Below are 26,014 nucleotides of genomic sequence, written 5' to 3' on the forward strand. Positions count from 1 at the left end.
GGTTGATTGACTGGCTGGCTGCATTTAGTGGCGGAGCGGTGTGTGCGCGGAGCCCTCGGATTGTGTGACGAGGCTGGGAGTTCAAGTCTCTTCAACGCAGACAATTTAGACAAAATACCAACTGTGGGGATGGCTGTATGAAACCTGCATCGAAAGAGTGCCTACGCGCGTGTGATAAATATCAGCATCTTAAAAAAAAGGGAACTGGATTTATATGTATAGAGCCTAGATTTATTTAACATTTAAATCATAATAACAATGCCTGCAATGTTAGAAGTGTCCGGGAAAAGAAGAGGACGGAACAGCGCATCTAATAGCAATGCTAAAAGTTTCGCGGCGAATGGGAACAGCAGTAACTCGTGGGAGGAAGGGAGCTGCGGATCCTGCTCCAGCGATGAGGAGCACGGTGGGTATATTATTATTATTATTATTATTATTATTATTATTATTATTATTATTATTATTATCAGCACAGGCTCGGCGCTGCTGCTGCTGCTGCTGGGTAGCCTCGACTCGCACAACTTTTCTTGTCGTCTCACAACTCTGCGTTATTTACTCAGGTGGCGGAGGAATGCGAGTCGGAGCGCAGTACCAAGCAGTGGTCCCAGATTACGACGCCGGTAAGTTATTATTAATATTATTATTATTATTATTATTATTACTTCAACAGAAATCGCATGTTAAAAGAATAAGTCCTGTGAACGTGGGTAGCCTCAAACTGTGCTGGTAATATTGTCATCCAATGCGAAACGATGTCGTTTTAACATTAAAAATAACATAACCAGGTTCATTATGACCGATATATGGTAACAAAAACGCGACAATGTTCACGTTAAATAATTGTTGTTAATAATATTAATAATACGAAAGGGAATGCTCAACTTTGATGTGCTCGCCCTACTGTTCAATGCAGGAACGGCACTAGCAAAACGTGTTTTGCAAACGTGCCTTTTTTCGATTTAAATAAAGAAATCCTGATCGCTAATTCCACCAGCTCGGTAATCACTAGCTGCCGTTTGTGCGCTCTGCTTTTTGCTGTGTGTGTGTTTATTTAGTTACCGAATCGAGACGGTCCTGGCTTCCCAATTCCTTTCTTTGATCAGGTGTGGTTGTATAGTTTCACATTCAACAAAGACTTGGGCTAACGACGTGAAACCCGGAATCTGTTAATATGCCATGAACTCTGCAATAACAAGAAGTCCTGAAGCTGTATATGCACCCATCGATTGTGCGCTTGTTTCGATCGGCACACGAGTGGCACACAGTCTGCCAGCACGATCAATTACAGCACAGTACACCGAATGAGTTCAGAAGACGAGCACATATTCCGTGCGAGTCTGCTTTAGGTTTTGTCAGCAGAGAGCAGGGACTGGGGTATATTCGGGAACACTTGTAAAGCAACGTAGACGTGTTTAATAAACACTTTGGCTCAGAATCGACAAGAAGCACATTTGCATTTTACTACATAAATACCAACACGACAAACGACAGTATCTCCGTCACAGATCGATCTCTCTGTACAATGTTGTTCCTTTAAAATAAGTTAGGCCTATGGCAAAATCAAGGGAGCCTCTGCTGGTGATGGCGAGACGCGTGCGAACGCGTTTGTGGCATAATTTATTTGTAAATATAATATCAGTCGTGATTGTTGTGTCGGTTACGAAGTCTCTGTGTAAATATCGTCTCTACGCCTGACCGAACACATGGCTTTAGGAGTCTGTTTTTTTTCTGAAAATACCGAGTATTCTAGTTTTAAGACTAGAATTAAACTCACATCGGTCTTGTTCTCAATAATATTCTGATTTTTTGACTTGGGCAGATGCCTTTTGTTGTGGATAAGACGGTGTGTCTGTAGCTCTCAAACGCTCTATCTTGCTTCCAAATTTAAAAGGTGCAAAATGTAACTTGTGACGTTTACAGAACCCAGTAGGAAGGAACCCCGCTAAGCTTAAAGAAAGATTTCGACGGATTGAAATGATGTATTCTGATATGCCATACTATAACCAATTCTAATAATCTGATTGGTTAAATTGCGACGTATGTGTGTGATTACAAGTTGTTTGATAGTACTGTACTAGTACAGGGACTGTGCTTGTGCTTGTGCGTGTGCGTGTGCCGGTTTTGTGTTATCTTGCCATCGCAAATGTGTGAAAGAGTAGCAGTTTGAGAACTCAAACATGGCGTAATGTAACTTGAGCCGATATTAATATCCACACACACAGAATAGTGTGCAAATCCACTGGAGCTCCCTATTGCCTCGGGTTTGATTTGTTGTGCATATGAAGTCAAACCACTGCCACTGAAAATCTTGGGAAACTGTAAAAATAGACATTGGTTATTGTTCATTTAATTGATTGCTTTAATAGGACAACACACACATGCAGTTCATTTGACAATAAATAGGAAAAGGAACACAGCCACAAATTGTAAAATGCAGGAGACTTTTCAGAAGTTGTTTTAAGATGCCAAATGAAAGCACAGAGCGGTCTAACATTCACACGAGTGCCTGTTGTTTCTATATCACTGATTACTGACAACAAATGAAAATGGTCACACCCAGAGGTTTTCATGCAGGTAGGTAAAGGAGATACATGACAAATCTTGGTGTTGTACTACATTTGCACACGACTGTATTGTGTGTGTGTGTGCATGAGTATGTGTGCGTTCATGTGCGTGTGTGGGGTGCGTGTGTCTCTGTGTGTGTGGTGTGTGTGTGTCTCTCTGTGTGTGTGTGTGTGTCTGTGTGTGTGTGTGGGGGGTGTCTCGGTGTGTGTGTGTCTCTGTGTGTGTGTCTCTGTGTGTGTGTGTGTGTGTGACATGTACTTTCTTTTGTACCCGAGTCCCTGTTGCTCCACTCTAGTAGCAGTCGGTGCTCTCTCTATATAAATAATGTGCTGTGCACAGAGGTGTTGTGGCTGGTGAGTGCTACAGTACCTGTTCCAGGTCCACACAGTGCTTCTGTATTCACCTCCACGTTGATCACAGCACCCTGGGCTCTGGCACAATGCTTTGTGTTTGATCTGTGTGATGGATTTACTGTTTGTATTTAATGTATTATGCATTGTTCCTCACTATCTTGTAAAGAGCTTTGTGATGGTGGTCCACTATGAAAGGCGCTATATAAAATAAACGATTGATTGATTGATTGATTGATTGGTGAATGCTCTATGCATTTACAAAGTGTACTTGAGATGATAAGGAATCTGATTGGTTTAGATGGCCTGTCTTGTCACTGATGATTCATTTTTATGTGTTACTAAAGCCAGTCACGATACAGGTACATGCTAGCAGTCCTCTAACCACCTAGCTTTGATCCTGCAAGGGGGTAAAGTGCTTTTAGCAGGGTCCCGAGCTTACTGGATTTAAAGTAAACTGCATGTGCAAAACAATTGTTCTACTGTGTGGCACCCAAGTAGGACTGGGGTCAATTCCTGTCCTTCAATTCCAGTTCCATTTCCTTCAATTCCAGTTCCATTTCCTTCAATTCCAGTTCCATTTCCCTCAATTCCATTTCCTTCAATTCCAGTTCCATTTCCTTCAATTCCAGTTCCATTTCCTTCAATTCCAGTTCCATTTCCTTCAATTCCATTTCCCTCAATTCCATTTCCCTCAATTCCAGTTCCTTCAATTCCAGTTCCTTCAAAGTGATTTGCAATTGATATTCCAGATACTTCATTGTTGTAATTGCTCAACTGCTTTCATTTGCACCCAAGCAGATTCTTAATACTTGCACCCCTTTTTTGTTCTGGATATACAATTCATACCGCAGTGATCAAAGCAAGCGGTAGACAGTTCTCAACATTGTGAAGATGTTATTGTCTGGCAGTGTTTGGTGTGCTCTCATCAGCCTCTCATTTTCAAGGGGCTCGCTCACCTGTGCAGTGTGATCCTGCAGCGTGTGTTAAAACAGTGGCAGCTTCAGGAGTAGAACGCTGTTTGAGACGATTGCGGGTGACGAACAGCAGTTTGCAGTAATGGAGGCGGACGTGGCTTTCAGAGGGAGTAGTGCTGCTTCCAGGAATCATTAAGCAGGATGTGTCGGGATGCGTGCAGAAAGGCCAGATATTTCCATTCTGATGAAGGGTGATGATCTGTGCCATTAAGATTGCTGCTGGTTCTCAACACTGCCCCTCTGTCTCCCGGTTCCTTGATAAGGTGCACGGCGCTGGTGGAAGTGCTTGCTGAGCTGCGGTTCATTGCGCTTGTTTAAAGGGACACACAGAGGAGCAGTGCGCAGGGAGCCGTGCATGTGGCGTGGCATTGCTGATACTTCAACCACAGAAAGGGAAATGGAGTTTCATTCAGTGAAGTGTCAGTGGGGGTTGAGGGGAGATCTAGGCTGGTAACAGATCTTTATTGGAAGAAGAAAAGTTCTGGATGGACCGGCTGTGGGTTTAGTTGCTATGGTAACTCTCCTCGGATATTTTGACACTTGGTGGATGACATCCTGGTTTTGCAATGAGGAAGTTAAAAGATGTGAGTTTCTCACTTTGAGGGGGCGGGTCCTCGCGGGTTTCAAACCAAGTTTGACAGTTTCATTTTGCAGATATTCGGCGGTCTTGTCCTTCGTGCTGGTCCACACCTCTACAGGCTCCTCCTGTTGGACTGGGAGCACTGGGCACTCCTGTCCTTCCACACCTGCATGAAGAAAAGGGCCACCTCCCATTCCCCCATAGTGTGAAGAAAACTCATTAGAAACAGGAATCTGAAGGGCAGGTTATCAGCTTTATCCTGCTGGGTTTGACACATCTCCAGTCTGGCCTCAGTGGAAGCAGCCAGCTGTCCAAACCCATGAAGCTTAACCCTATCTTTTATATCCAGCTTGCTCAAAACTGTAGCTTGATCATAGCCAAAGTTATATTGTATCTGTTTCCTCTTTCTTGCCTATATGGAGTCAAACACGTCTGACTATCTCCTGAGAGCAATGGGTGTGAACCTTAGGACACATGCCAAGCATAGTGTTGCCAGGCATGGTTTTGTAACATGAAACTGCTGGGAGGCAGGGAGGAGCCATCGGTGTCTTTACAGTTCTATTATCTAAACCCACTGCACTGATGTTCCTATTGGAATGTACAGAAACCAAATAAAACCAAAGCAATCGTCACCAGGATAAACACGGGACACACCTGAGCTTGTTACCTGCACACTGTGGTTCATCACGCGCCTCCAGACCTGTTGCTCCCCCAAGTGCTGTAGAGACGGCTCTCACTGTGGGTCACTCTGGACCTGTCGCTCCCTCGAGTGCTGTAGACACGACTCTCATTGTGGGTCACTCCGGACCTGTCGCTCCCTCGAGTGCTGTAGAGACGGCTCTCATTGTGGGTCGCTCCGGACCTGTCGCTCCCTCGAGTGCTCGGTGGGGACGGGCTGCAGTGAAGATCAGGAGAGGACAGTTCAGTGGGGACGGGCTGCAGTGAAAATCAGGAGAGGACAGTTCAGGGGGGACGGGCTGCAGTGAAGATCAGGAGAGGACATTTCAGTGGGGACGGGCTGCAGTGAAAAGCAGGAGAGGACAGTTCAGGGGGGACATTTCAGTGGGGACGGCTCCACTCTGAACTGTAGCAGAGCTCACTGGGGTTACACTGCACGGTACTGACATTTCAGCTGAAGGATGGTCCTATTAATAATAACAGGAACGTAACAAACATTGCACGCTCATACAGCAGGTACTCATAATTGTGGAAGAATCGCACAGAACCTGAAAGGTTAAAAATATTTGTTTAAAAATATATTTTTTTTGCAGTGTTTAGAAGAGGCTTGGAGAGCATGCTAAATGTTTAGTGCAAAATCAAGACTGTTGACATGTGAGAAGCCATCGGTTGGTGTGTGTGTGTGTGTGTGCGTGCGTGCGTGCGTGCGTGCGTGTCTCAAAGCCTGGTCTGTCTGTGCTGTACCACTGCAGTGCCAGCACAGGGAGGCTCCAGCTGTCCGATCAGGAGGTCTGCTGGGAATGGCAGTGAAAGAGGTCAGTTGTAGAATCTGCTGACTGTGGAGAAAGAACCAGGAAACTGAGACAAAGATGCGTTGCACTGTGTGTGTGTGTGTGTGTGTGTGTGTGTGTGTGTGTGTGTGGCACTTCATCATGGTGTGTGTGTGTGTGTGGCACTTCATCATTGTGTGTGTGTGTGTGTGTGTGGCACTTCATCATGGTGTGTGTGTGTGTGTGTGTGGCACTTCATCATGGTGTGTGTGTGTGTGTGTGGCACTTCATCATGGTGTGTGTGGGTGTGTGTGTGTGTGTGTGTGTGTGTGGCACTTCATCATTGTGTGTGTGTGTGTGTGTGTGTGTGTGTGTGGCACTTCATCATGGTGTGTGTGTGGTGTGTGTGTGTGGCACTTCATCATGGTGTGTGTGTGGCACTTCATCATGGTGTGTGTGTGTGTGTGTGTGTGTGGCACTTCATCATGGTGTGTGTGTGTGTGTGTGGCACTTCATCATGGTGTGTGTGTGTGTGTGTGTGGCACTTCATCATGGTGTGTGTGTGTGTGTGGCACTTCATCATTGTGTGTGTGTGTGTGTGTGGCACTTCATCATGGTGTGTGTGTGTGTGTGGCACTTCATCATGGTGTGTGTGTGTGTGTGTGGCACTTCATCATGGTGTGTGTGTGTGTGTGTGTGTGTGTGTGTGTGTGTGTGGCACTTCATCATTGTGTGTGTGTGTGTGTGTGTGTGTGTGGCACTTCATCATGGTGTGTGTGTGTGGCACTTCATCATGGTGTGTGTGTGTGTGTGGCACTTCATCATGGTGTGTGTGTGTGTGTGTGTGTGTGTGGCACTTCATCATGGTGTGTGTGGGTGTATGTGGCACTTCATCATGGTGTGTGTGTGTGTGTGTGTGTGTGTGTGTGGCACTTCATCATGGTGTGTGTGTGTGTGTGTGTGGCACTTCATCATGGTGTGTGTGTGTGTGTGTGGCACTTCATCATGGTGTGTGTGTGTGTGTGTGTGTGTGTGTGTGTGGCACTTCATCATGGTGTGTGTGTGTGTGTGTGTGTGTGTGGCACTTCATCATGGTGTGTGTGTGTGTGTGGCACTTCATCATGGTGTGTGTGTGGGTGTGTGTGTGTGTGGCACTTCATCATGGTGTGTGTGTGTGTGTGTGGCACTTCATCATGGTGTGTGTGTGTGTGTGGCACTTCATCATGGTGTGTGTGTGGCACTTCATCATGGTGTGTGTGTGTGTGGCACTTCATCATGGTGTGTGTGTGTGTGTGGCACTTCATCATGGTGTGTGTGTGGGTGTGTGTGTGTGTGGCACTTCATCATGGTGTGTGTGTGTGTGTGTGTGTGTGTGTGTGTGTGGCACTTCATCATGGTGTGTGTGTGTGTGTGTGTGTGTGGCACTTCATCATGGTGTGTGTGTGTGTGTGGCACTTCATCATGGTGTGTGTGTGTGTGTGTGTGTGTGGCACTTCATCATGGTGTGTGTGTGTGTGTGGCACTTCATCATGGTGTGTGTGTGTGTGGCACTTCATCATGGTGTGTGTGTGTGTGTGTGTGTGTGTGTGTGTGTGGCACTTCATCATGGTGTGTGTGTGTGTGTGTGTGTGTGTGGCACTTCATCATGGTGTGTGTGTGTGTGTGTGGCACTTCATCATGGTGCGGGTGTGAGAGGAATATGGTGGCCCTGAGCATAAATACAAACCGAAAAACACAAATGCAAATCAAAATAACACTATGCAAATTGAAAAACACAAATACAAAAAAGCCCTCAACACAAGGGAAGTCGTTTTGGGGCTGCTCCCCCAGATACCCCAGCATCGTCTCCACCTGTTTCTGGAGAAGTTGGAGCTGTTTAGAAACTTTAGTAACCTGGTTTGCTGTGGTATATTTCTGTGTGTTAGAATTGATACAGTGTATTTCTGTGTGTTAGAATTGATACAGTGTATTTCTCTGTTAGAATTGATACAGTGTATTTCTCTGTTAGAATTGATACAGTGTATTTCTCTGTTAGAACTGATACAGTGTATTTCTGTGTGTTTAGAATTGATACAGTGTATTTCTCTGTTAGAATTGATACAGTGTATTTCTGTGTGTTAGAATTGATACAGTGTATTTCTGTGTGTTAGAATTGATGCAGAGTATTTCTCTGTTAGAATTGATACAGTGTATTTCTCTGTGTTAGAATTGATACAGTGTATTTCTGTGTGTTTAGAATTGATACATTGTATTTCTCTGTGTTAGAATTGATACATTGTATTTCTGTGTGTTTAGAATTGATATGGTGTATTTCTGTTCATGTTTTTGCATTTGTGTTTTTCAATTTGCATTTGTTTTTATTATTTTTGTATTTGTGTTTTTGTTGGTGTTTTGGACTTCAGGGCCACTGTAGAAAAAGCCATTCTGCATAGGAACCTTTCTGAGAATCCAGTTCTCTATACAGAGTCTGTAATACAAGCCCTTTTGGAATTTGAAGGTCAGCCTCCTTTCCAGCTGTAAAGCCAGTAGCCTGTTTTTTAATTTAAACAGCCGGACCTACCTAAGCATTGAACGTTCCCAAGCTGCTAATGAGCTGGACTGTCCCAAAGGCTGAGGCGCGGCTCCTCTCTGTGAGCTCGCCTCCCCCGGCACTCCCAGCGCTTGCTCATTCTCCCAGAGCCCCCGGGGAGCCACGATGCCTGCAGTTTAAGAGGCTGCTTTAGTTAAATGCATGGACACAGCATGTACCTGTTTAAATACTGTTTTATGAAATGAAGACCACTTCAGATTTGATTTAGATTTAGTACCACCCGTAGGCTGTGGGTGTGATTTTATTAAAATGTAGGCTTGACTCTATCCTAGGCTGCACCTGTTTTGATCCAGTTTGCTTCTGGGCCCCCCAGTAAAGAGATTTAGTCTCCCGGCTCAATCCCAGTGGGCTGTTTCTTTGTATCTTTGACCATTGACAGCAGTGCTACCTTTGTTGCATGAGATGTGTAGACTAGTAGAGTACAGCGTGAGCCCGATAGTCATGACTTCACCTGGTCAGAACTGTGCTCGGGGTCATGCTGTGAATGAGCATTTCTGCTGTCTCGGGTTCAGGACAAGTGAATGCATTGAAGTGCTAATGCATTGTGGCACTCTGAGAATGAAGATTACACAAGATGAATGTGTGCTGCGGGTCCCCAAATCAAATGAGCGATGTGCATCTTTATTGAAATGATGATCTGCAGTTGATACTGGCAGTAGTTCAATTCTGCCATTTGGTGGGTTTAAAACTGGGGGTATTATTCATTCAAGGCTTGTAAAACAAAACCTAGAATCATGTGCTTTGGAACAAACCTGCACAGTAGAGGGGTTCAGAAAGCTGGAAGGCCAGTTGATTGATTTGCCAGTTCCAGACTTCAGAGTAGTACTCGGTTAGAAACCCACACTAGTCCTGCCCAGCCCTGGGTTTCAGCGCTGCAGAACAGCCCCTCTGTACTGATTGTGTGTAGAGTGACAAGTTCTATCGTACGATAGTGAGACACATGGGAATACTCTTTCCCTTTTACACACAGTGGAAGCCGGTCTTTCTTGCTGCAGGAGAGCAGCGTGTAACTGTGCTTTTTCCTCTTGAATCCAAGGTGCTGCTCAGAGCGTTGTGCTCGCTGCGTGTTTATGGGAATGATGGCTGTGGCTCTGGGGTTGCAAACATTTCAGACGGTTCGTCCTCCAGCAGCTCGGCTCAGAGCTCCCCTCTGATTATGTCAAGCGCCTGCTCTGTTTTGTCTTTCCTTTTTTTTTTTTTCAGGCACAAGCCCGTCGTTTTATAGAATCTAAAAATGAATTCCATGCTGTAGAATCGTGCCTGGAGGATTTAGAATCTAAGCTGGCACACAGGCTGCAAGGGCAAAGCTGGCATAAAGACAGTTTTAATTTGGGATACAATGAGTTGGACCCCCTCCACTGTACTGCGCCTCCTCCACATGTGTCAGGGGTATGTGTGGATATGGGAGGGGGGTGAGTCTGTACCCAAAACAAACAGCCCTGCCTCCACATTCTCCATGACTAATGTTTAGTCTGCCCCCCCCCCCCCCCCATCCCGGTCTTATTGAGTCAACGCTATCGGAGCGATTCCCTCCAGTTTCATGAGGGAGAGGGCCGGTTCTGCTAGTGAGCAGCTTTGAGAACAGGCTCCTGGAAGTGAACAAGCTTGGCTCCTTTGCCTTCTCATGGGGTTCCAGTTTTTTGCTGTTGAGCCGGTTGTTTTCATGCAGTTCTTTTGGTCACACGCACACGTACACGCACACGCACACACACACGTGTACTGCCACTGAAACCTAATCCTTTTGCTTTTTCTTTCTGTTTTGACAGAAGTTGCAAAGAGCTGCCAGGAGAGGGAGAACTTGGGCATGCTGGTGTGGTCTCCGAATCGGACCGTCTCGGAAGCGAAGCGTAAGTCCGCGATCCCTTTCTTTACTGCGTGAATCTCGGATCACCTTTTCTCTTTACAGGCTGCCACATGTAGGGTTGCACAGCGGTTTGGAAAGCACTCTTCTGTGTTCATTTATTTATCCGCGTGGATTAAGATCTTTCTTTGAACACTTCACTGAGAACTTCAAGCCTCCTGTAATGTTGATATGTACCACAAACTGCCCTGTTTTTAAAGAAACTTTCTTCTTGCTGTGTAAAATCCTGTGGGTTAAAACTGCTATAGTATGAAGATTGGAGAAGTCGTGGACAACACGGAACATGATCTGGAATATTAAAAAAAAAAAAGTGTGCATTTTAAATGATGCTTGTCTTCTATTACTCGTTTTGAAGTTTCAACACCTTACTGTTTTTATTTATTTTATTGTTGTTTATTTAAACAACTTTAAATATTCCTGAAACTACGTCACGGTTTACAGTACTGGAAATGGCTGAAAAAATGCAGAATAGTTTTTTGTGATCTCAGAGTAGCCACTAGGGGGCAGCCATACATTGCAATTCTCATTGGGACTGTCGTGTTGAAAAGCTCAGAGTGTTCACCTCATGACAAACTGCAGCTACAAAGGATGCAGAAGCAGCTGAGCCGACTGAGTTTAGGGTTACAGAACACTTTGAAGAAACAGGAGCCTATCTCTATGGATGTTGTGTTTTTCTCATTGCGATTGGATGTCATTGGAAATAACCTACGCTAGTAAAAACCCTGCTTTAGGAGCCAATACCATGAATGTCCACAGGAGGGCAGATCTGCTTGAACAAAAAACTGCTGTTAAAATGGATTACAGTAGATTATTATTATTATTATTATTATTATTATTATTATTATTATTATTATTATTATTATTATTATTATTTATTTCTTAGCTGACGCCCTTATCCAGGGCGACTTACAATTGTTACAAGATATCACATTATTTTTACATACAATTACCCATTTATACAGTTGGGTTTTTACTGGAGCAATCTAGGTAAAGTACCTTGCTCAAGGGTACAGCAGCAGTGTCCCCACCGGGGATTGAACCCACGACCCTCCGGTCATGAGTCCAGAGCCCTGACCACTACTCCACACTGCTGCCCGTAGATATATACAGAACACCTTAACTACTGAAGAACGTGCATTAATGCATCACTGTGTGTCCTATTCAACATGCCAATTCAACTAAAGAATATTCTGAAATTAATGAGAACACCCATGTTACAAAGAGTAGCTGTCTTGGGTTTATCGGGTCGGTGCAGGGTTGGGATGTACAGTAGCTGTCTTGGGTTTATCGGGTGAGGGCAGGGTTGGGATGTACAGTAGCTGTCTTGGGTTCATCGGGTCGGGGCAGGGTTGGGATGTACAGTAGCTGTCTTGGGTTTATCGGGTCGGTGCAGGGTTGGGATGTACAGTAGCTGTCTTGGGTTTGTCGGGTGGGGGCAGGGTTGGGATGTACAGTAGCTGTCTTGGGTTTGTCGGGTGGGGGCAGGGTTGGGATGTACAGTAGCTGTCTTGGGTTTATCGGGTGGGGGCAGGGTTGGGATGTACAGTAGCTGTCTTGGGTTTATCGGGTCGGGACAGGGTTGGGATGTACAGTAGCTGTCTTGGGTTTGTCGGGTGGGTGCAGGGTTGGGATGTACAGTAGCTGTCTTGGGTTTATCGGGTCGGTGCAGGGTTGGGATGTACAGTAGCTGTCTTGGGTATGACTCCACTTACATTTCATAGTTTCATCTTTTATTTTTTTATTTCATGATCTCCTTTTGTTACTGTTTTTGTTTTAAATTGTTTTAGTAATCCAGATTTGTAAGAGAATGTTTTCTATTAAATTGACCTCTGCTGAATCCCTCATTTTGTTCTGTAACTGGCAGAGGAATGTTTGGTTTTGCATGTCAGATATTAGCCTGGAGTGAACCTGACTTTGCCTTGTGCAGCTAGCTGCTGTAGCATTCTACCTCTACCTCGGTGTAAAGCACGTGCTTCCTGGTATATTTGCATTTTGCACACTGTGTATAGTATTGCAAAAACAAAAGTACAGGAGCTGCAGTAGTTGTGACTGCGCTGGTGCACTTTAGAGTTTAACATTACAGCAAGAACATTGCCAAGTGAAGTACTGCAGATACCTCTGATCCATGCTGCCCTCCTGAGATTATGCCTCTAAGGGCAAAGTGTTCTGTGCCTTTTAATGGACAGGTTTTGTCCCAGATTGTCAGGACCCCTGTCCAGTGCCCTGCCTGTTTGCTGCTGGCCCTGTGATTGGGGCTGTGAGACACACTGTGCTGTCAGGGGGCATGGTGCTGTCCCCTCTGCATCCTCCTCTGAAACCTCACATCTCCAGGTGTCCGTCAGCAAGCACAGTGTGAAACCAGTCTCACTGTAATATGAGCAAGGCTTGACGTTTCAGAATCGCACACTGCTGGTTCAGAAATGACACATCCTCGATTCCTCCTTCACGCACGCTCTAACCCTCTGCAAATGACACGTCCTCGATTCCTCCTTCACACACGCTCTAACCCTCTGCAATTGACACGTCCTCGATTCCTCCTTCACGCACGCTCTAACCCTCTGCAATTGACACGTCCTCGATTCCTCCTTCACGCACGCTCTAACCCTCTGCAATTGACACGTCCTCGATTCCTCCTTCACGCACGCTCTAACCCTCTGCAATTGACACGTCCTCGATTCCTCCTTCACGCACGCTCTAACCCTCTGCAATTGACACGTCCTCGATTCCTCCTTCACGCACGCTCTAACCCTCTGCAATTGATTTGTGCTCCATGTGGGGATTCTTACTTGAATTTTCTTAATATTAATAGATCATTTCTGTCTGCATGTTTTTTTTTATATTTCGTAAGTCATTTTTGGCTGTGTCAGATATTTCAATGGGTTGGCCAACTTCTTTAGACTTTCTTTTTAATCTTCAAATAAAGGTTTTTGCTTATTCAGGGATGGAAATAAGACTTCCGTTGCAGAGCAGTTTGATCCATTCAGTACACCTGAGCTTGTTGCCAACACACTGGTGCTAATCCAGCTCGTAGTAAAGCCTGGAATGGGTGACACTGCTATGCAAGAGAAGTCTTATTTCCATCCCTGTTCTGTAAAGACCACCCTAGCTGTGTGTTTGTTAGGGTCCTCGTTCAGATAATGGGGACCCTCCATGATGAACAGAGAACTATCTTGATTTTATAATGCCATGAACTCTGTCTTTTATCAGATAGTTCAGTATGAGGTGTGTGCGTGCAGCGGTTTACAACACTGTGTTCAGGTGAACACGCCTTGCTGGCTCTCCTTTGTTTCCCTGAACAACTCCAGCGAATCCGTCCTCCTGCTGCCACTGATACTGCAATGCATGCCTGTACTCCAGTCTCACAATAGCTCAGTAAGAATATATGCAGCCGTGGAAAAGGGGATCTCCTCTGTTCTGAACTATTTTAAAAGCAGACACATTGTAACGTTATCTTGTGACTGACGAGGGGACTTCTCACAGTCATGGGCTTGATCCAGGAAGAGCAGTGGCAGGGAATTCTGTGTGTCGTTTTGAAAGCGTGTTTCCAGTAAAGCAGGGTGCTGCAGCTACCCTCGAGGGAGCAGGGAAAGCACAGGGACGTGTACCAGTGCTGCCCCACGTCCTGGTACGGTAACAATGAGTTAATGCCAGCAGTACAGTGTGGACTTGCTGTGAGTTATTGTCCACTGCAGTACAGTGTGGACTTGCTGTGAAGCAATGTCATCATCTTACTGCAGCCTCAGTTTTATTGTAAGAATGTAGCGCCGCCCTTGAAAACCAGCGGCTTGAATCTGCACCTTCACATTTAAAGAGATTGGACTGCAGAGCTCCTTGCTGTGTTTGTTTACTGAACTGTGCACATTGAATTACACAGCACAGAAATAGCAACATCTAGATTTCTAGTTTAAAAACAGGAAATCTGACTAAAAGCAAAAGGACATTGTCAATTTTCAATGTATATGATCTGCTGCAATGCATTTTAGACCTTGTGTCATAATAGATGAGCTGTGATCTGCAATGCATTCTAGACCTTGTGTAATAACAGATGAAACCACTGTGTACTGGATTTAACAGCACGATTTCAGCTTTGCTTTGTGAAATGGGCCACCCTAACATACTTTTCGAAGCTCTAGTCATTGTGCTGTAGTAATGGATGCAGGTTTGAGCATTGCTTCAGTGTGCTGTAGAGAACAAAGACACCTAGATATCTTTGTTTTCTTAAGTTGAGTTTGTGTCCTTTTACCTGACTCTCTCTACTGTAGAAGACCAGCCTGTATCTGTGGATACAATGACAGTGCAGTTTTGTTTTTCACTATCAATGAAACAGTCAGAAGCTATTTACAGTACTGTCCGTTTACTAGAAACACTTATATTTAGCATCAAGAAAACTCAGTTCTGTTAACCACTAAAGAATCAAAATCAACAAACTGCAAGTGCTCTCCTACGGGATCGATCCCAGAACGCTGCACTGCTCTGCCACGGGATCGATCCCAGAACACTGCGCTGCTCTCCCACGGGATCGATCCCAGAACACTGCGCTGCTCTCCCACGGGATCGATCCCAGAACGCTGCGCTGCTCTCCCACGGGATCGATCCCAGAACGCTGCGCTGCTCTCCCACGGGATCGATCCCAGAACACTGCGCTGCTCTCCCACGGGATCGATCCCAGAACACTGCGCTGCTCTCCCACGGGATCGATCCCAGAACACTGCGCTGCTCTCCCACGGGATCGATCCCAGAACGCTGCGCTGCTCTCCCATGTGGACTCGGCCCAGGCTGTGTTTTTTAAACCTCTGCATGTAGTGGGTGTGTTTTTTTTTTTTCTTCCATCTTCCTAGTTTGGAGATGACATGATGATTTCAGTGAACTTGAAATGCAATTCTGAAATGTATTCTATTATTTAGTTGTATGATTACTTCAGCAAATAACCTGCGTCTCCCTCCTGTTACCATGCCTTTGTGTTACTGAAGGCATTGTTCCCAGAACGAGGTGGAAAAATAAAACCATCTCTTGAATGTGTTGCTTCCTCTGCTGCTCATTCCCTGAACGGGTTGGTCCCTGAAACTCTTCCATATACTTTGTTTAAAGGGGGGTGAGGGGCAGGCCTCCTTTTCTTCCTAATTTGTGTGTCTCTCTCTTTATTGCAGTGGATGAATATATTGTGATTGCCAAAGAGAAGCATGGCTACAACATGGAGCAGGTAATAGCCAGAGTTTGACGTTAACTGCGGCCCAGGGCCAGTACAGATCACAGTGTGGCTACTAGTTGTGATGCGCCACAGGCCGCTTCCTGCATGTTGTATATAGTATTGTGCACATCCGATTCAGGAAATTCATTCTGATAAAGAATTTCTGGATAATAAAATGTGGAGTGGAGTGGCTGATGATGACCGTGAAGTGGGTCATGCTCTGCCTGGTCTGCCGGACTTGCAGATAAAACCGTGTTTTTGCTGGGAATTCAACATTTGCTTTGCCTCCTATCTAGTCTCACAGTCATAGTTCACAAGATAGCAGGTGTATGTCTGCCTTGACTGCAGTGTGAAAAGATAGCAGGTGTATGTCTGCCTTGACTGCAGTGTGAAAAGATGCCCCGATGGATACCATTGGGCCAGTTGAAATTACATCCGGGCCAGTAAAAACACTACCTGAGTGGCCCAAGGGGCCAGTAGTTAGAAATCGCAATGCAGAGCCCTGATCCCATGCCCTGAATTATTTCTTATTTTTTTACTGAAACCCAGAATGTTGGAAAGGAATAGATATTGATTGTCTTATTGATTCTCTTTGGTACAAACAGTGAAACGGGGGTCCAATCACAGTCCTGGAGGGTTTAACAGGTCAAATGATATAATGCACCATTTCAAGGTCTGGATGGAGGTTTAATTGGTTTAGTTAAACAATTTAGGACAGGGTTGGAACAAAGACCAGGAGGGGCAGGGCCTACCTTTCAGAATGGTCATTGTGACTGGTTTGATTTGAATCAGTAATAGTTGTTCCTGTGCGGCCCCATGCAGACTGAACTCTGCCTCCTTTCTCTGCCCTTGTGCTGCTCTCTCTGCACACGGCACCCACTCGTGCTTTCAGTCTCAGTTGCCCCGTTGATCTTGCTGCTGTCAGATCAGAACAGGTTTACGCTTTCACACAGAACACATTCGATTTGCTTGTGAGAATATCTTTAGTCTGATTGACCCGTTTTGCAGAGATCTTGCTCATCAGTATGTGTATTTGGGGGGGGGGGGGGTTTCCCCCTCGTTCAGATTCTGGTTCTGCTGCAGCAGCATTGGGGGATTCAAGTCATTCAATGCTCTCCCATAACTGACAAGGCATCATTTCGAAAGAAATCCTATGACTGTTGAATTTGCATGAAAACTCTGGAAAAGTCTTGATCACATGAGTGACTGCTACTTGTCTGCACTGCTTCGGAATTAGCAAAGACTTGCTCTAAAACATTGCAGGGGAAGCCCAGGAGAGTTTGCATGGCTCGGTTTGTATTTGTCACATTGGAACCGCGCGCTGAGATATCATACGCTAACTTTGTTCTTCTAAGTGGCCCATTCGTCTAAGTCGAGGCTTCCCTATATCCATTTGATTTTCATTTAGGAAATGTGAAGCACCTGGAAGCCACACATCCTCAGCAAAGTGTGCACACAAAGGCTCAGACACACAACCCACGTGTCCCGTTTTATTTTTCGGTGAAATCTCCCTACACCCCTGCATTAAACTCCTGCCCCCCCCCCCCCCGCAGGCCCTGGGAATGCTCTTCTGGCACAAGCACAACATTGAGAAGTCCCTGGCCGACCTGCCCAACTTCACCCCCTTCCCGGACGAGTGGACCGTGGAGGACAAGGTGCTGTTCGAGCAGGGCTTCAGCTTTCACGGGAAGACCTTTCACAGGATCCAGCAGATGGTAAGAAGGTGGAGGAAGCGGAAGAAAGCAGGGCTGTGTTTAGGAATTCACATCCTGTCTTGTTTTGCATTCAGAAAGTATTACTAAAATGCAGATTGCTTAGTTGGAAGAGCCACCATTTCCCAAACTCTGAAATGGTTCTATTTTCAGTAGAACAGCATGACTTGATAAGCTGGCATGTTCTTGCTAGTCATTTTTGTTCTTGTGTCTGAGTAGTGAAATGTCTGGTGCACTCTTTTCAAATGTATTTATTTTATTGTGCGTCCCACAACCGCAAAGGTGAGATTGTGCATCCTGTTTTTTAGCTGCCTGATAAATCCATCGCCAGTCTTGTCAAATTCTACTACTCCTGGAAAAAGACCCGGACCAAGACCAGCGTGATGGACCGCCACGCTCGCAAACAGAAACGGGACCGCGAAGAGAGGTGAGGGGGGGGGCGCTCAGTGCTCGATTGAAGAGAGGTGAGGGGGGGGCGCTCGGTGCTCGATTTGAAGAGAGGTGAGAGGGGGGGCACTCAGTGCTCGATTGAAGAGAGGTGAGGGGGGGGGCGCTCAATTGAAGAGAGGTGAGAGGGGGGGCACTCAGTGCTCGATTGAAGAGAGGTGAGAGGAGGGGCCGCTCAGTGCTCGATTTGAAGAGAGGTGAGGGGGGGGGCACTCAGTGCTCGATTGAAGAGAGGTGAGGGGGGAGCGCTAAGTGCTCGATTGAAGAGAGGTGAGAGGGGGGGCCGCTCAGTGCTCGATTTGAAGAGAGGTGAGAGGGGGGGCTGCTCAGTGCTCGATTTGAAGAGAGGTGAGAGGGGGGGCCGCTCAGTGCTCGATTTGAAGAGAGGTGAGAGGGGGGGCTGCTCAGTGCTCGATTTGAAGAGAGGTGAGAGGGGGGGCCGCTCAGTGCTCGATTTGAAGAGAGGTGAGAGGGGGGCACTCAGTGCTCGATTGGTGAGAGGGGAGGCTGCTGCTTAACTGAAGGCCTGTTTTACTGCTGTTATAGGATAGTTATGGTGGGTGTTTTTTTCCCCCAGGTCTCTCTCTAGCTCCATTCTCAGATTTGTATTTATTTTTCATGTGTTAATGTGCAGTTCAGGCATATCGTTTACTCAATAATTTGAATGATTTACTGTTTCAGTGAAGAAGAAATGGAAGAAAACGTGAATAACTCGAGTGATGCTGTGATTGATGCAAACAAGGAAAACAAAACAGAGGTAGTCTTTAAGGATCAGTGTTCAAGCCACATGATCAGATCCCTGCACTTGAAATGCTTATTTTCAGCTGCCAGCAAGGTTTGTTAAACTAGATCTATTTAAGTAACTCCCTGATGCTTGATTCATTCTTAAGTATGTTTAGCAAAAAAGGTGTTAATCTTTGTCTAAATTATCAGCAAAAACACCCTAATTACATATTTGAAAACCTCACTGCCTTTTTTTTTTTTTTTTTTTTTTTAAAAAAGAAAAAGCTACCCTTTTCTGGCAGGTGCAGCCCTCCATTGGACTGCAAGGGTCTGAAGTACAGCTTCATTGCCAAGCTGTTCGCTGCCAGTAGATTGGTTGCCATGTGACTTGCCTCAGCTGAGGCAGCTGACCTGCTTCCCTAGTGTTTCCCCAGTGGTTTCACAGGTTCTGTTTGTCATTTACAGAGCGCTACTGGTCAGGAAAAGCAGGAAACGAAGCCAGTGGTCATTAATAAGGTATTGCCATTTTAATTCTGCTATTTCTGTGTGTGTCTCTGTAATTGTAACAAATGCAAGGAGTGATAGCGATGTTTACCTGATGTCTTCAAGACACATGCGTGAGACCGGACATGTGCATGCTGCACACTCACTGCACAAATCATTGCATCATTAATTAGACTGACAAAGACGCTGTCAAGCTTACTAATTCTCTACCTCTCCTGCTGTGCCATCGTAAAGATGGAAACTTCTGTTAGATTTTTTTAAAAATATTTTTTGTTTCACATTTTGCAACCAAATTGTGGCTGTGATCTTAGAAATCCCTTGCTGGATAGTTTAAGTGTGTTGCTCTTCAGATCCAGAAACAGAGCTGTGCTTCCTGTCATCAATGCTAGAGGCCTCTCGTGGTCTCTACATTAGGAGAGAAGGCACTGAATCTTCAGATCCAGAAACAGAGCTGTGCTTCCTGTCATCAATGCTAGAGGCCTCTCGCGGTCTCTACATTAGGAGAGAAGGCACTGAATCTTCAGATCCAGAAACAGAGCTGTGCTTCCTGTCATCAATGCTAGAGGCCTCTCGTGGTCTCTACATTAGGAGAGAAGGCATTGAATCTTCAGATCCAGAAACAGAGCTGTGCTTCCTGTCATCAATGCTAGAGGCCTCTCGCGGTCTCTACATTAGGAGAGAAGGCACTGAATCTTCAGATCCAGAAACAGAGCTGTGCTTCCTGTCATCAATGCTAGAGGCCTCTCGTGGTCTCTACATTAGGAGAGAAGGCATTGAATCTTCAGATCCAGAAACAGAGCTGTGCTTCCTGTCATCAATGCTAGAGGCCTCTCGCGGTCTCTACATTAGGAGAGAAGGCACTGAATCTTCAGATCCAGAAACAGAGCTGTGCTTCCTGTCATCAATGCTAGAGGCCTCTCGCGGTCTCTACATTAGGAGAGAAGGCACTGAATCTTCAGATCCAGAAACAGAGCTGTGCTTCCTGTCATCAATGCTAGAGGCCTCTCGCGGTCTCTACATTAGGAGAGAAGGCACTGAATCTTCAGATCCAGAAACAGAGCTGTGCTTCCTGTCATCAATGCTAGAGGCCTCTCGCGGTCTCTACATTAGGAGAGAAGGCACTGAATCTTCAGATCCAGAAACAGAGCTGTGCTTCCTGTCATCAATGCTAGAGGCCTCTCTAGGGAATGCTAAAGAATCTTTCATTTTCACTTCTGTTAAGATAAACATGTTACTGGAGTTCATGTTGCCTGCCTGGACAGCAGGTACTAAGAGTTTACTGTTGGTCTGGTTGCTTGCCTGGACAGCAGGTACTAAGAGTTTACTGTTGGTCTGGTTGCTTGCCTGGACTGCAGGTACTAAGAGTTTACTGTTGGTCTGGTTGCAATGCCAGCCCTGTCTCTCTTGACCTGATACAGCTACTATATTGTGGTCTTCATGCAACTCTTTCAAAGAACCTGCCGCTGCTCTGCCAAAGCCTTGCATCTGAAGCCATGTGAGGAGCCGACTTCATCTTTGCAGAGCTGTAGAAATGCTTCATGTATCTGTGAACTCAATATGGGTGCGATGCCGAGAGATGGGGCTGTGTTTTTTAGGTTTGTGCATGAAGACGGCATACTGTCTTATTTGATACGCAGCTGCATGGGGAAATAGGAAATACATTGTGGGTCAGTGTAGCTGTAGGCTGAACCCCAGAGGTATCACAAGCTCATAAAGAGCGCGCTTAGCTTTCACTTTATCTTTTTGTGGTGCTTTGTTTACAGTTCTCCAACTACTGAACTTCTGCATATTTTTAGCCATGTAGTATTGAAAAAAATATAAAAAAATTCCAAGAGGTTATTGCACACTTTCACATGTGAACCCCTCCCGTCTGGTACATTGTGAATGAAAGCAGTCAGGTGACACAAGCACTAGAACAATGTGTATTGGGACTTTCAATAGACTGCATCACCAGTCTGATCCTGCCTACTGTCAAACTGACCCCGGGCATGTCGTTCTAATTCAATCATGATGCAGGTAATAAAACTGCACAGCACCAATTCTACTGTATGCTCGAGGGTATATTCACACGGTTAAGGTTGGATTTGTGCTGATGTGTAATAATTGAATGTCAATCTCTGCGTATGACAGAGACCTGTAAGGTTCAGATTACATTTGAAACGATCAGAGGCAGCTTCCATGTCTTAGAGTGGTTGAACTCGTTCGGTGTGGGACACTCAGTGTTGGTTGTTTTTTTGCCAGGTATTAAAGCAGGGTGCCACGGCTGAGAAGACTGCCCATGTGAAGAAGGAGCCCCAGACGACCCCAGGCAAGCACCAGCACAGAGCCAAGAAGAAGCCCCCGAAAGGGATGCACCTCTGCCAGGCTGACGTCCAGGCCATGTCTGCCAGCTCCACGTCTGCTGTGAATGTGCTCCGGCAGCTGGACATGGAGCTGGTTTCAATAAAGCGACAGGCGAGTCCTCCCTGTCTGTCTGTGTGCGTGCTGCACAGCTTTACCCTTCACACCTCAGCCACAGCACTCTGTGGGGTCTCCTCCTCCAAATTCACAAACGGGGCACCGCACCACTCCTCCCTCCCTCCCTCCCCCTGTCTGTCTGTCTGCATGCATGCTGCACAGCTTTACCCTTCACACCTCAGCCACAGCACTCTGTGGGATCTCCTCTAAATTCACAAACGGGCCACCGCACCACGCAGCCAGCACACTGCTTCAAGCTGCACCAGTGCCAACATGAAAAGATGCCACCAATGTAACATCTTGTGTAACTGATGTCTCTCTGCGAGTAATCTGCAAAGCGGGATTTGTGAAAACAGGACTTAGTCCTATAAACTCTTTCCCTTTTAGTTTTAGTTCCACCCCAGTAATATTTTAAACTTGTTTTTCTACAGATCCAGAGTATTAAACAGACGAACAGTGTTCTTAAAGAGAAGCTGGAGGATGGACTGGATAAGTGCAGACTGCCCGAGGTAAGAGCCTTCACTGTCTCCCTCAGTAATTTTCACTGGCATGAGGATTTGAAGAGGCTGGTTGTGGGGCTATGTGAGCCCCAGAGTTCATTTCTGCATAATACAGGGATGGGACAAGACTCCTGTTACACAGCAGTTTCACCCATTTACTACAAGCTTGATCAGCCCCAGTGTATAGGTAACAAGCTTAGGTGTGTCTGAGCCATTCCTTGTTTCAACCGAGTTTAATCAAAGTGCTGTGCAATGGGGGTCTGCTTTCCATCCCTGTATTAGTTTGTTTGAATTCTTTTCAGATTTTTTGAATGGTGTTTCTGTGCTATATGTCAAGGAGTTTAATTCTTCAAGGCATTGTCTGGGTTTGTTTCCAGTTCTCCTCTCTCTTTCAGGTTACTCAGAAGTTCAATGCTCGTTGGACAACCGAGGAGCAGCTTCTGGCAGTGCAGGGTAAGAGTGTTGCACACACTGGGGTTTATTTAGCAGCACTGCTCACACCTGTTTTGTCTCTATTAAAATCCTTTTATTGTTTGTTTAATGCGTTTTTTTTTTTTTCATAGCAATTCGAAAGTATGGCCGTGACTTCCAGGCCATATCGGACGTGATTGGTAACAAGTCTGTGGTGCAGGTGAAGAACTTCTTTGTGAATTACCGGCGGCGCTTCAACCTGGACGAGGTGCTGCAGGAGTGGGAGGCGGAGCACGGAGACAAGCAGAGCAGCAAGAGGGAGCCCTCCCCCGACCGCACCGGAGCCAAGATACCAGAGGAGGAGGAGGAGGAGGACGAGGAGGAGGACGAGGAGGAGGAGGTAGCGCTTCATACCCAGTGAATTCAGAACACAGGAGAGTCGGGTTACAATCCAGCAGGAGGATTTCATGCAAGCCCTGCTGCAATCCTCCTCAGTTACTATTCTAATGCATGCATGATGCTGCTCTTCCTTTGTGGAGTCTGAGTCTGCTTAGTAGAAATGGGGAGTCTGGCATGTGGCATCCATGTCTTCAATAGCAATGCAGCACAGTGTGTGGGAGAGAGGCACAGGGGAACACCTGTATACTGTACAGTGGAATACATAGTTTACACGTTGCAGCTCATGCATGTCCCTGCTGTGTTTTCCAGGTTTCACCCGTTCTTGATGTCAGAGACCCATCCGCATCATGAAGTCAATGAGGGGGTGTTAATAGAAGCAATTCTGAACATCTTGTTTTTTCAACTGCTGTATGAATCTAGGCAGTCTCAGTACAGTAGCACCAAATCTACCCAGCCAGCCGTCTCCACAGGACATGAAGCTGTCACCAAAAAACAAAAAGCAACACAGAAAGGGCAGCGCCCTCCCCATCACACCCCTGCCTCGCTCTGCTTCACTTGTCAGGACTGCTTTCACTTTCCTGCTGAAAGCCCTGAGGAGCCGTCGTAGTGGCTGCTTCCCTACACACACCCGGGGAATCCTTGTACTTGCACAGCCTCGACTGGACCCAAACGGAGAAGGGACCACATACTTAACTGTGCTTTCCAGAGCAATCGCTGACACACGAGGGGCCAGCTAGGGCTGAGGCGGGGCCCCTCATTGCAGGCGAAAGGAAAACATGGTAAAGCCCCAGGGCCTTGGCATTTTATTGTAATTAACCCACAGGTGCAGTCTGAACGGGCCGGGTGCTCTTACTGCTTTAGCAGTGAAACTCATCCGAACGGGACGGGTGCTCTTACTGCTTTAGCAGTGAAACTCATCCGAACGGGACGGGTGCTGTTACTGCTTTAGCAGTGAAACTCATCCGAACGGGACAGGTGCTCTTACTGCTTTAGCAGTGAAACTCATCCGAACAGGACGGGTGCTCTTACTGCTTTAGCAGTGAAACTCGTGCAGTGGTGGCAGTACAACAGCATGGCTCTGGATCTGAGAGTAGTTTGTTTAGATCGCATATACTTTTATTATAACGTTTATATTTAGTTTTCAGAGATAGAAGTATCCAATCATGGGTGTGCATGAGGCTGTTCCTGGAACCCAATCCAATCCCAGGGCTTCTCACTCGTTAGGCAATGTAGCCACACTTAATTTATAACAAATTAAAGTACAGCAGCTGACACAACACTGTGTAAAATTGAGCAGGTCTTTATGTAGCCCCTGTATCTATCTATCCTCTGTGTGTGTGTGTAAGCCTCGTGTAATATTGGTGGTGGAGGTCTTTTCATAGTCCTGGAGCCTGTTGTACTGTCCTGCTGTACCTTCTAGCAACTCTGAGGTGTGTGTGTGAGGGGTTTACAGCAATGGACAAAAGTTTTGTATTGCCTACAATTTTAGGGTTGAGACATAATTAAAAAATAACTGTGTGAACACAATGTAGATCTTTTATTTAACATCATGTAATCAAGGAAACTACAAAGTGATATTGCAAAAGTCTACCGGAAGCCATAAGAGTAGTACAGTGTTTCATGTTGGATTTCGAAATGTTTCCCATTTTTGTCAATTAAAATATATGGGAAAACTACAAAGTGGTGTGTAATTCACTATGTTACCGTCACATCATTCAGCAGGCTTCATTCCACCTTGTGAAGCAGAATGTGTTCATTCTATAGGGGGGTGATGCTAGACTTTTGTCCCGAGCTGTATAATCGCACTCCTGCCTCGGTCTCGCAGCTGACACTCAGTTGCTCACAGTCTCCTCTTGTTCCTTTTTTAAATTGTGCGTGTGCGTGTGCGTGTGCGTGTGATCATTTTTAATCTGCTCAGTTCCATGCTGGTTCCACTCAGCATACAGACTGCTCCTTGTTCTGGCAGAACTCTGGCTATCACTGGAACAGTAATGACACGATTCCATTTTATTTTAGGTCTGTTTTATTAAATAATGTGAATGCTATAATTGTATAATGTTGGAAAGGGGGATTGTTTGTTTTTTCAGGCATTCTGTAATTTATTGTGTGCATAAATATATGATGGTGTAATCAAAACCTAGTTCAAAGTATACCTTTTTCTAGTCCAATTGAATTGGGGGTGGGGGGGGGGGGGCTACTTGGTAGCCTCTTAATGTGTTTTTATACTTTTTCATTGAAATCTCAATTGTGTGTACAGTGGCTTCAGTTTCAGCTCTTCATTGTTACTTGAAAGTTGGCATTAAATGTTCTGAAACCTGGAGGTCCAGTTCCAGTATGTGTGGAGTGTAGCAGTAAAGCTGCGCCCCATATTGGAGAGCTGTGCTTGCACACGTGTACACCGTTAACCTCGGTGGGGGTTTGGGAGATGGGGATGATTAACTGGCAAAGCTCAATCTTCCTGGGAGGCACGTTTTCAGAAACGACTCCAACGCTTCATTTTAAGGACCACTTAAGTTGTGAATAGTTTAGTTTTGCAACAACATTGATGTGTTTTTCTGTCCAGTGGACCAGCAGTAAAGGGTGTGGATGACTGGAAAGGGGGAGGTCTGGTCCAGCAGAACTGTCAGTGGACCAGCAGTAAAGGGTGTGGATGACTGGAAAGGGGGAGGTCTGGTCCAGCAGAACTGTCAGTGGACCAGCAGTAAAGGGTGTGGATGACTGGAAAGGGGCCCGAGGTCTGGTCCAGCAGAACTGTCAGTGGACCAGCAGTAAAGGGTGTGGATGAATGGAAAGGGGGAGGTCCGGGCCAGCAGAACTGTCAGTGGACCAGCAGTAAAGGGTGTGGATGAATGGAAAGGGGGAGGTCCGGGCCAGCAGAACTGTCAGTGGACCAGCAGTAAAGGGTGTGGATGAATGGAAAGGGGCCCGAAGTCCAAGGGGGCTCTTGCAATAGACTATAGTTTTCCTCCATTGACCACAGTGTGGCTCCACAACTATCAGAAGGGAAAAAAACTAAAAACTTTTACTAACTGGACAACTAAAAACAGCAGATAACAAACAACCGAGGAATTTACAAGTTCATAACTTCAGTGTTTTTTATTTATTTATTATTTTTATTTAATAAGCCATTGGGTCTAAGTAACCAGGACAGGTATATCTCCCACTGTCCCTGGAGTCATTTAAATGGATGGCTTTTCATTTTTAAAGCTAATTTGCTAGTTTTGGTCACGTTTCTTTTCAGGGTCCATTTCTAAACCTGTAAAAGGTTGATGGTTTTTAACAGTGATTTGGGGAATTGTTGA

The 26,014-nt window shown here is 45.8% G+C and overlaps 1 protein-coding gene across 4 annotated transcripts; it reads left to right on the forward strand.

Moving 5' to 3' along the window:
- LOC117410329 (REST corepressor 1-like) lies at nt 1–24,862 on the forward strand. Of its 4 annotated transcripts, none has more exons than XM_058988160.1 (13): nt 1–406; nt 561–620; nt 10,277–10,357; nt 15,519–15,571; nt 17,113–17,274; nt 17,580–17,698; nt 18,400–18,553; nt 18,907–18,957; nt 21,187–21,399; nt 21,834–21,911; nt 22,280–22,355; nt 22,466–22,713; nt 23,022–24,862. In XM_058988160.1, the coding sequence occupies exons 1-13, from the start codon at nt 259–261 to the stop codon at nt 23,061–23,063; spliced, it is 1,485 nt and encodes a 494-aa protein (XP_058844143.1). In that variant the 5' UTR covers nt 1–258; the 3' UTR covers nt 23,064–24,862. The 4 variants fall into 4 exon arrangements, with proteins under 4 accessions (XP_058844143.1, XP_058844144.1, XP_058844146.1 ...); XM_058988161.1 differs by having other exon boundaries at nt 2–406; nt 22,298–22,355; XM_058988163.1 differs by having other exon boundaries at nt 4–406; nt 18,400–18,475.
- The last annotated feature ends 1,152 nt before the right edge of the window (nt 24,863–26,014 follow it).

The sequence above is a fragment of the Acipenser ruthenus genome, chromosome 15 (assembly GCF_902713425.1).
Source record: "Acipenser ruthenus chromosome 15, fAciRut3.2 maternal haplotype, whole genome shotgun sequence".
NCBI classification, from domain to species: domain Eukaryota; kingdom Metazoa; phylum Chordata; class Actinopteri; order Acipenseriformes; family Acipenseridae; genus Acipenser; species Acipenser ruthenus.

Excerpts from the sequence above, each read along its gene's own strand:
- LOC117410329 (XM_058988160.1), top strand. The coding sequence starts at position 259 with ATGCCTGCAATGTTAGAAGTGTCCGGGAAAAGAAGAGGACGGAACAGC. Across the intron at positions 17,699-18,399 it reads AAACGGGACCGCGAAGAGAG|TGAAGAAGAAATGGAAGAAA; the intron begins GTGAGGGGGGGG and ends TTACTGTTTCAG. Across the intron at positions 18,554-18,906 it reads TATTTTCAGCTGCCAGCAAG|AGCGCTACTGGTCAGGAAAA; the intron begins GTTTGTTAAACT and ends TGTCATTTACAG.